Below are 11,114 nucleotides of genomic sequence, written 5' to 3' on the forward strand. Positions count from 1 at the left end.
GGCGTCCAGAGCTCGTAACAAAACAAGAATCAACATTAGCTTGGCTTTTCAGCGATGGAGAACTGAGGGATTTGAAATGTTGTGAAAGCGACTGTTTTTAATCCTAAACAGGAGAGTAAGTGTTTTATTGAACAGATAAACTGCCATATGTATCTCTCTAACAGAGTTCACTGTAAAGCATTATATATTGTGAAGATCTTTTAATTATGGTTGCTTTAGCGCTGTGCTAGAATTTATTTAAGGAAGTACCGTGTCTAATAATGGGTAAAGCTACAGTAACACCTTCAGCTGGTCAGCTTGAGATGCTTTCATCTAAACTGGTTATATCTCTTAAGTCAAACAGTGAATGGTTTTGTAACTTAATTCAATTCTGTGTTTAAAGTTTTAGGAATTATCATGTTGTGCAAGTTTGATATCGTCGCATGCCTAGCTGTGAGGTTTACACATATATTGTAAAGTGTGTAATGCTAAAGATAACAGTATGTTCTGAGGCTTTTATACCTCCTTATCCACAATGTCATGGAGATCCGGGATGCTCAGGTCGGCTTTCACAAACGGGATCTTATCCACTTCTTCTGGGAACGGTCTGTGCTTGACGTTAAACCGAATCCCTACATCGTTTTTGGGCGTGGGTCGGCTTTCAGGAACAAACACTTGCTGTAGGAGAGATGGACATCATGAGACAGCGTAAGCATAACACTGCTCATGATTATTCCCAAATACAAAATCTAAAACATAATATTCTCTCAAAGGACATTTTAATAGAGAGCATTAGTGCTATGAAGTGAATCGCAACATTAGGAACTTATTTGAAGCAAAAAAAGTATTTAAAAATCTGACAAAAAGGCTTTTATGAGGGAAAGAACTACAATCCCATGAAGGGATTGAACAACAATCTAAAAAAAAAGTAGTAGTAGTAAAAGTAGAAATATAAAACTACTTGTTATATAAAACTAAAGTTGTTTATTACAGAACTACAGAAACAATATTTTAGGTTTATTGTGAAATATGCATACATACATATACATATATACAGGTCCTTCTCAAAAAATTACCATATTGTGATAAAGTTCATTATTTTCCATAATATAATGATAAAAATTAAACTTTCATATATTTTAGATTCATTGCACACCAACTGAAATATTTCAGGTCTTTTATTGTTTTAATACTGATGATTTTGGCATACAGCTCATGAAAACCCAAAATTCCTATCTCAAAAAATTAGCATATCATGAAAAGGGTCTCTAAACGAGCTATTAACCTAATCATCTGAATCAACTAATTAACTCTAAACACCTATAAAAGATTCCTGAGGCTTTTAAAAACTCCCAGCCTGTTTCATTACTCAAAACCGCAATCATGGGTAAGACTGCCGACCTGACTGCTGTCCAGAAGGCCATCATTGACACCCTCAAGCAAGAGGGAAAGACACAGAAAGACATTTCTGAACAAATATGCTGTTCCCAGAGTGCTGTATCAAGGCACCTCAGTGGGAAGTCTGTGGGAAGGAAAAAGTGTGACAAAAAACGCTGCACAATGAGAAGAGGTGACCGGACCCTGAGGAAGATTGTGGAGAAGGACCGATTCCAGACCTTGGGGGACCTGCGGAAGCAGTGGACTGAGTCTGGAGTAGAAACATCCAGAGCCACCGTGCACAGGCGTGTGCAGGAAATGGGCTACAGGTGCCGCATTCCCCAGGTCAAGCCACTTTTGAACCAGAAACAGAGGCAGAAGCGCCTGACCTGGGCTATAGAGAAGCAGCACTGGACTGTTGCTCAGTGGTCCAAAGTACTTTTTTCGGATGAAAGCAAATTTTGCATCTCATTCGGAAATCAAGGTGCAAGAGTCTGGAGGAAGACTGGGGAGAAGGAAATGCCAAAATGCCTGAAGTCCAGTGTCAAGTACCCACAGTCAGTGATGGTCTGGGGTGCCATGTCAGCTGCTGGTGTTGGTCCACTGTGTTTTATCAAGGGCAGGGTCAATGCAGCTAGCTATCAGGAGATTTTAGAGCACTTCATGCTTCCATCTGCTGAAAAGCTTTATGGAGATGAAGATTTCATTTTTCAGCACAACCATGCCACGCCGCATTGAAGCAGTCATTTCTGCAAAAGGATTACCGACCAAGTATTGAGTGCATAACTGAACATAATTATTTGAAGGTTGACTTTTTTTTGTATTAAAAACACTTCTTTTATTGGTCGGATGAAATATACTAATTTTTTGAGATAGGAATTTTGGGTTTTCATGAGCTGTATGCCAAAATCATCAGTATTAAAACAATAAAAGACCTGAAATATTTCAGTTGGTGTGGAATGAATCTAAAATTGATGAAAGTTAAATTTGTATCATTACATTATGGAAAATAATGAACTTTATCACAATATGCACATTTTTTTAGAAGGACCTGTATATATATATATATATATACACACACACACACACATATACACACAAATAAAAACACATTTAATTATTTCGACTCGTTTACAAAAACTACCTGTTAAACAATCAGTTAAAAAAAAAAAAGATGGCTGATGGCTTTAATAGAAGCAAATACCACTGATTAACAACCTCAGAACTCACAGTAGGGCTGTCTTTAAAAGTTTATAAGTTATCGTTAAAAATCAATTACCCTATAGAGAAAATTTGTGAAAGTTGTTTGCTTCCGATTGGCTACTTAAAGCACATCTCTGCCCTGATTGGTGGTTGATGTTGCGTCTTACCTTCTGATTGGCTCTTGCGCCTCGAGGCTGATGGAAGAGCTGCATTGTCCATGCGTGTCGACCAGACATGCCTCTGATTAACATGGTGACTGATGGGCAGGGGTCTGCTGACACGTGCACACACACATTACCAGGAAATAAGTTCTCTTACTCAACATGCACCAATACTACATTTTCTAAATGTCATAATCATGTGTTAACAAACAAGTATTCAATACAAAACAAACCCAGTAATATTGTGAAATATTATTTTAATGTAAATCAGCTGTTTTCTATGTGAATATATAGTAAAGTGTAATTTATTCCTGTGATCAAAGCTGAATTTTCAGCATCATTACTCCAGTCTTCAGTGTCACATGATCGTTCAGAAATCAGTATAATATGATGATTTGATGCTCAAGAAACAGTTATGATTATTATCACAGTTGAAACCAGTTGTGCTGCTTCATATTTTTGTGCAAACCGTGATTCATTTTTTCAGGATTCTTTGAAAGTTCAAGAGAAAAGCCTTTCATTAAAAAATAAATATTTTGCATTCTTATAAATGTCTTTACTGTCACTTTTGATCAATTTAATGCGTCCTTTCTGAAGAATAGTATTAATTTCTTTTTTTTTTAAAAAAAAAAAGTCATATTGACCCCAAACTTTTGAACGCTAGTGTATAACCTTAAACCTCTGATAACACATCACTCGAAATTGTAATATGGACTCGTGCACTTTCTGTAAAGCTACTTTGAAATTATGTGTATTGGTAAAAAGCGCTATACAAATAAACGTGAATTGAAATCAGAGCTGTACTGGAGGAATGAAACATGAAGGGTGTTTTTCTCACTCTGTTCGTTTCCCAGGGGCTGCTCCAGCATGGCGAGAATGACAGAGTTATCCAGGACGAAGTATCTGAAGTTACTGTGAGACGTAGAGGTGAGTCGGGAATATTTGATCAGTGTGTCCTCGTTCAAGAGACTGCAGGGAGAGGCAGGGCCACTGGGAGACGGGAACGCTCCCAACACCTGCATTATACTGGAACACACAGCAACACAAATCTAGGTCTTGTCCACACTAATATGTTTGAAAGATAGTTTGAAAACGCATATTTTTCTCTCCGTTTTGGCCTTCCGTCCACACTGTGTTTTTATTAATGATAACAAAGCTGGATAAATTTGAAAACGCAGTTTTCGTGTTGTAGTATGGACTGTCAAAACTTAGGTATTTAAAAACGATGACGTAAGATTAGTCATGTGACGCATATTGTACCAATAGATATTCATGTTTATACCGGTATTGTGCCTGTAATGTGCTTTTCACTTTCACTGTAGCCGCGTTTCCATTACCCTACAAATTGCGCAAATTGAAATTGCGAATTGAAAATACGGCCAATGGAAACACGTCAATTTCGCCAAAACTCCCCATTTATCGCAAAAACGTTTTTACGCTCACATGAGGCGTTTTTCAGGCAATTCGAAAAATAAATATTTCGCAAAACTGCAATGGGAACAGTTTTTGCGCATTTACAGTCACCTGACGTAGATGATGCGGTGTGTTTGGACAGAATACGAGACGAGTTCTTTATTTAATTAATAAAAGACAAGAATTACAGGAATACTGGATTTGTAAACCTCAAAGAAATCCCACAATCAAGACCTCGAAGCAGAAATGAGGGAGGAACACCCAGAAACTCCTCATATGAGGCGCTCTCAGTATCAGGGTCTTTCTCTCACACACACACACACACACACACACTCTCAGTATCAGGGTCTCTCACACACACACCACACACACCACACACACCACACACACCACACACACCACACACACCACACACACCACACACACACACACACACACACACACACACACACACACACACACACACACACACACACACACACACACACACACACACACACACACACCACACACACACACACACACCACACCACACACACACACACACACACACACACACACACTCTCAGTATCAGGGTCTCTCACACACACACCACACACACCACACACACCACACACACCACACACACCACACACACCACACACACCACACACACACACACACACACACACACACACACACACACACACACACACACACACACACTTCCATTAATAATAATGGCCATTGCAGTGGCTGGGATATACATATGGTGCGTTCACGTGATATGGAAAATATGATATTTTCCACTTGTGAACTGGTATTTAGCAGTGTGTTGTGTTCAAGTGCTTTTGTTGTCGAAATGTCGTAAAAAGATGGAGATCCAGACCTGTTATTTAGCTAAAACTATTTTAGATTGTTTAAGTCAACTGCTACAGCAAGAAGAAGATTCATCAAAACTCAAACGGTAAATAATATGCTGTATATTTTCTAGATCTTGAATAGAACATATTTTTACCATTCACGACTCTCACGTTGCTCTCCGCCATTTTGAAAAGGTCAAAGGTTATCTCATCTCGGCAACTCGTGCATCAAAATATTCTACGAGCTGCCCAGTGGAAAATACCACATGAGGGGGTGTCCATGTGCATTTTCCACGTCGGCTTTTGGTATTTACCATAATTACCATAGCACGTGAACGCACCAATAAACCTACCAACGTCCGTCGCCATGATTTTTGGAATGACTTATCGCGAGAGAGAAAAAAAGAAGAAGATTTAGTCGCATAACATCGGTTAATGGAAACGCCGTCATTCCGCAATAGTTTTTTGTCGACATTTAGGAAAAAAACGCAAAAGTTTTGCGCAAATCTGTAATGAAAACGTGCCTACTGTTGCTAAACATATGTTCTTTTGCACACTCTTCATATCACAGTCCTGCAAAATGACAGAAAATGTATTCGCATTTGCTGTCCTGCGGTAAAACATGAGAGAAGTTGCGTTTAGACCAAACATATAACGGTGAGTGAGAGCGACCTGGACGCATCAGCGAATGCTGAGACATTTTGCAAAATAAAATTAACCTGCCAGAAGAATTGCGCAATAACTTTGTTATTTATTTTCCCGTCCTTATCATCTCAGTGAGGTTTTATGCATGCGCAGTAAAATGTGGATTTAGAGTTTAGAGTGGATCCTCGTCGGAAAACGCCTGAAAACGCTAGTGTGGACGGAGAGCGTTTTTAAACAAAAACGCCGTTTTCAAATGTATCCGGATTAATGTAGATGTAGCCCAAGACAAGTGTACATATCATAGGAGAGAAATCAATGTGTGTATGAAAGAAAGACCCTCACCATGATAACGTGGCCTCTGCAGCGTCTTTGACCCTCATCGACGCCGGGTTGTGCTCTTTGTCTCCTTTGTACTTCACTTCTTGTTCGCCGGTTTTGGACTTGCTGCCAGAGATGCCAAGCTCGACAATTTCCAACACCTCAATCAGACAATCCTTAACCACAACACAAGAGTATACAAACAACACAAACATATTTAATCTTGTTTCTTGATTGTCATTGATATTTGTCATTGAACTATATGAGATTTGGACACAAACAGGAAGTTTAAGATAGAGAAGTGACTTGTTTGACTGCTTTGTTTTTGCTTCTGGTGCTCAAGTTTCAGCATTTACGACCTCGAACCAGTTTGAAGTTGAGGTTTGACAGGCCGTACCTTCTCGTTGAGCATTTCGGGGTGTTCGGTGAGCCACACACACAGGCAGTGGAAGGCGGCGACGATCATGGAGTGCAGGTCTCTGGAGTGCAGCGGCGCGGGGCGACTGCACTGATACACGATGTAACTGCACACAGAGCTGACCGCACGCTTGCGATCCGACGAGTCCACACTCACCTTCACCTGTCCGCAAAACAAACACGCATTTTACTCATTTTGTACACGAACGCTTTAACGATCTCTTCTGCTCACCAAGACTGCATTTATTTGATTGAAAATGCACTAAAAACAGTAATATTGTGAATAAATATTGCAATAATTCCTGTGATCAAAGATGAATTTTCATAGTCATTACTCCAGACTTTAAATGTCACATGATCCTTTAGATATCACTCTAATATGATGATTTATGAAACATTTCTGATCATTATCAATGTTGAAAACAGTGGATTTTGTGGAAACCGTGATACACTGATTTATCAAGAGTCTTTGAATAGAAAGTTCTAAAGAACAGCATTTATCCGAAGTAGAAATGTTTTATAACATTATAAATGTATTTTGTCACTTTTAACCAATTTAATACATCCTTGCTGAATAAAAGTATTAATTTAGTTAATTTTTTTAACTTTTGATATCCACAAAAATATGAAGAAGCTCATAAATGTTTCTTGAGCGCGAAACCATCATATTAGAATGATTTCTAAAGGATCATGTGACACTCAAAACTAGAGTAATGATGCTAGAAATTCAGCTTTGATCACAAGAAAAAATTACATTTTACAATAAATTCACATAGAAAACAGCTTTTTAAGATTGTAATAAAATTTCACAATTTTTACTGTATTTTTGATCAAATAAATGCAGCCTTGGTGAGGATAAGAACCTTATTTCAAAAACATAATTATTCCAAACTGACTGGTAGTGTATATATATAAAAAGACCCACTCGCTATAACCATTTACTGTATCAGAATCTTTATTTGTCATTATACAGAAGAGTACAACGACATTATATGCACTCCTATTCAGCCCAAAAATCAATCTCATACTTTACAAACAATAACCCTATGTGCAAAAAAAAACTAAAAACATTTCTACTATGTAAAAATTTTACAAAATAAGTGATAGACAGATCCTTAGCGTACCTTAGCGAGGCCGGCCAGCAGCTCGAGGGCGGCCAGCGAGATGCTCATGTCGAGTCTCCACTGGGAGTTGAGTCTCTGAGTGAGCAAGTGAATGCTTCGGATCAGGAGCCCGGCCGCCGTGTCTGTGTGGAGAGCTGGGATATAACACACAGCACGCCACAGACAGCGGGTTAGTAACACACACACGTGCACAAAACGCAAGCCAGGCACTGAGACATGTGACGGCAATGATGAACCATACACATGAACACAGAAAAGCACAAGAACAAGTTATCGCTCGCTAGTTACAGACAATGATGATCCTCTAGTCCAGCCAAATCATAAGCCCGTCATTTGACGTCATGCTTTGAAAATAAATAAAAAGCATTCTTTATACAAAACAAAACTGGTTAAAGATGTTCGACAGATCAACAGCTTTGGGTTTAAAGAAATATCTGTTGCAGACAGGCATTTTAAAATGCACCATAATCTCTGCCTTTCTCTATTCTATTAATTTTTAATTTTTAATTTAATTTTTTATTCCTCTCCCCTCCCCTGGTACTAGGTGTATTTTTTTTTCATTCTCTGTATAATGTGTATGATATAATTAAGTCTGAACAATTGTCAATATTGTGGGAACATGATGGACTAACATGTTAAAACCCAATGCCATACTGTATCGTACGTAATGCTGTGGCTCTAAATAAAATATAAGTAAAAAAATAAAAATAAAATAAACATAAAAATGCATCATCAACGTGTTTGACTGACACCATGCAACTTCTACAAACATGCAGAGATGCATTACTTCGCATTCCTGGGATGCACTTTATGAATGCTTTAAAGAGGACCAATTGTGCTTTTTTCCATATGTATCTTTCTTTAGTGTGTGATGTTGCTGTTTGAGCACAAAGTCCCTCCAGCGGGAGTTTTTTATATCAGTGTTTCTGAACTCCTGAAAGTCTTGTAGTCTGAACTCCTCCATTGTAGTCTTGAATTTTTTTTCCGGAAACGAGCACTTCACAATATTCCTCATTTATATAATTCATACGCAGAATAAAGGGGCGGGGCCTGGTTGAGTTAGTTAGTTGTGTGTTTAAACTGGCGGTTATGGTAAGGGGCGGGGCTTGAATGTTCCCCAAAATCCACAGAAAATCTAAAGAAAAATCATGTTGTGTGAACTGTGAAGGCACAAATACGATAAACTAACCCACACTCGGGTTGGTGTGGTAAATGTAAGCGCGAATATAATAAACAGGATTATTTATAGGATATGCAAGTCATTCTGGGATTTCTGCTGATTAATCCTGGCATTACTGGAATAACTCAACGTGTGAAACTACTTGCTAAATGCATAAGAGGAATGAAAGCAATAGGTCAAAGTCAAACAGTCGAAAGCTCAAATGCCTCTATTGCAGTGGTTGGCTTTGCGTTAGTGTCTCTTACCGTAGTCCCTCAGCAGGGCTTGTGCGGGTCGATCGCTGTCAGGAGTCGTGGCTTCGGAGCTGCCAGCGCTAGCATTGCTGATGCCACTGTTATTGCGACTGTGGCTCTTAGCCAGAGAATGGCTTCCATCCACACTGCCCTACAAAACACATTCACACCAGCACTTCATCAATGCCATTTTTAATTGGGGAATTGTAAATGTTCTTTCTCACATATCATCTTACAGACACTTCAAATCCAGTTCAAGCTCTATAAATAACAAGCATAAGTATAACGCGTACCACTTCAGCTTGGGCACCGACAGACTCCAACAGAGCCGAATCCTGGACGATATTCAACATCGCCGCTGTAAAGAGACACAAGTATGAAGGTATTATTGACACTCACATTGGCATGGTGTCATTTCAGTTATAGCTGGTTTGATTTGCATTGAGAGATGATCTAATGGAAAGTTCCCCAAGCCGATCTCTAGGTATGGTGAAGGGAATGTGATGATGTGGGGCTTTTTTAATATCCAAAGGCCAAGGGAACTTTATCAGGATGTATAGTATCCTGGATCCATGAAATATCTGGCCTTTAAAAATAAAAATCTGCTGTCTCTATGGGAATTTAACATAGGGGTGTCCTGACTTACGCAACCTGTATTTTAAGGAAGAACATTTATTTATTTACGAAACATTATTCATTCACATAGAAAATTGGTGTCTTAAAGGTTGGATTTTTCCTTATTTTTTAAATTAAGGCATTAAGATCAATTTCCAAAAGATGATTTTTTATTCCTCTTTTTAGTCAACTTTAGCATGGGTGTGTTCACTTATGCTATCCACTGTATATATAGTTTGTTTTATAATATTTCACTTGACAAAACAGTAAATGGACATATTGAACAGGCAGCCGTACCCAGTATCATCTGTGTATTGATCGAGTCTGTCTCTGTTTGCAAGGCGCCAATCAAAATATTGACCAATCGCAGCTTCAGGGAGAGGAAGGTGACCGCCTTCTCATGGAGAGAGTTTTCATCATTGCTGAATTTCCCTTCCAACAGAATCTGCAAATGTAATTAGAAAACCACAGCCAATTAAATGTGGATTTTTTTCTCAGAAAATTAAGTTACAGAGATCCCAAGAAGATTTCTAGATAATAAACCCCTTTTTACCTCCGATTTGACGTTGCCAAAGTGGTGAGGAAGAGGAAGCATGGATAACAAGATATGGATGGAAGCTCTTCTCAACTCAGTAGGGTTCACGTATGACTTAAACTTGGACAACTCTCTGATGGAGCAAAATTAACAGAAATAAATGCATTAACAAAAGAGCATGTATTAGGGGTGTGGGATAGGCATCAACTACAATAATATCATAGCTGTTGTTTTAACAATGTGTTTTTATCGAGTATGTCACTCACATTGCTAAAAAACATACTAAAATACACCTAGAGTGCATGCCTGATGTGGCCTAATAGAATGACCCCAAAAATCGTGTACTTTTGAGGGCAAAAATGACTCGGTATGAATCCTTATCTTATATTTCTATATCCTATAGTTAAGCAATGTATTACGAGCACGAGTGCTTTTTTCCTGAATATCAGCTTGCAAATGTGACAGTAAAACAGTTTAATAAAAAAAATTTAATATTAGTTACATTTTAGAAAAAATACTGTCTGTTTTTGCGCTATTTTGCCAACTAAACTAGTTTTTTCATATTGCAATATAATTTTTTATTTTTAAAACATTAATCTCAAAGCATTATTCATCCAATTGTAATTACAGTGCAAATACATCTAAATGCTGCTTCAGATGCACTTCTAAAACGTATTTTGTTGACACTCATTTAAATGGATTGGTAACAGCCTATAGTGAATTATTATTCCAATTGAATCTATAGATTTAATGTAACAATTGGACATAAAATATGAGGCATACATCTCATAACGTTAGAAAGAAATGCCCCCTGAAATCCATTTTAGGTGGCAAATATCCCCCTTAATGAAAGTTAATTTCTGACACTGCTGTAAACCAAACAACGCACAGAATATGAAAAGCTTAGGTAGTCAGATGTGCACAATAGCACAAAAACACGGTCTAATTATCATTATCAACAAATTCAAGAAAATACTGATATAACACTTTTTGTCAATATCGCCCACCACGAAGAATGTAGACCCCGAAGTTTTATATCCAGACGTCAGAAAACATGGCTCACCGATCAGG

At 38.2% G+C, this 11,114-nt stretch overlaps 1 protein-coding gene across 4 annotated transcripts in view; it reads right to left on the bottom strand.

Moving 5' to 3' along the window:
• Nucleotides 1–11,114, bottom strand: part of ralgapb (Ral GTPase activating protein non-catalytic subunit beta) — a 55,275-nt gene that overhangs the window by 16,879 nt on the left and 27,282 nt on the right. The window contains exons 11-21 of one of the 4 annotated variants that reach the window (XM_077197651.1): nucleotides 11,107–11,114; nucleotides 10,062–10,176; nucleotides 9,806–9,953; nucleotides 9,187–9,251; nucleotides 8,906–9,044; nucleotides 7,481–7,614; nucleotides 6,337–6,519; nucleotides 5,964–6,115; nucleotides 3,559–3,746; nucleotides 2,727–2,830; nucleotides 502–657 (exon numbers count right to left, since the gene is read on the bottom strand). The exon at nucleotides 11,107–11,114 is cut by the window's right edge and continues 160 nt beyond it. In XM_077197651.1, coding sequence (XP_077053766.1) covers nucleotides 502–657; nucleotides 2,727–2,830; nucleotides 3,559–3,746; nucleotides 5,964–6,115; nucleotides 6,337–6,519; nucleotides 7,481–7,614; nucleotides 8,906–9,044; nucleotides 9,187–9,251; nucleotides 9,806–9,953; nucleotides 10,062–10,176; nucleotides 11,107–11,114 — 1,392 coding nt within the window. Of the gene's footprint in view, nucleotides 1–501; nucleotides 658–2,726; nucleotides 2,834–3,558; nucleotides 3,747–5,963; nucleotides 6,116–6,336; nucleotides 6,520–7,480; nucleotides 7,615–8,905; nucleotides 9,045–9,186; nucleotides 9,252–9,805; nucleotides 9,954–10,061; nucleotides 10,177–11,106 lie in introns of all 4 variants that reach the window. The other 3 variants (XM_077197653.1, XM_077197652.1, XM_077197650.1) reach the window with 3 other exon arrangements.

This window comes from Siphateles boraxobius, unplaced genomic scaffold, assembly GCF_051911475.1.
Source record: "Siphateles boraxobius isolate OS27281-9 unplaced genomic scaffold, OSU_SipBor_1 41, whole genome shotgun sequence".
Taxonomy (NCBI): Eukaryota; Metazoa; Chordata; class Actinopteri; order Cypriniformes; family Leuciscidae; genus Siphateles; species Siphateles boraxobius.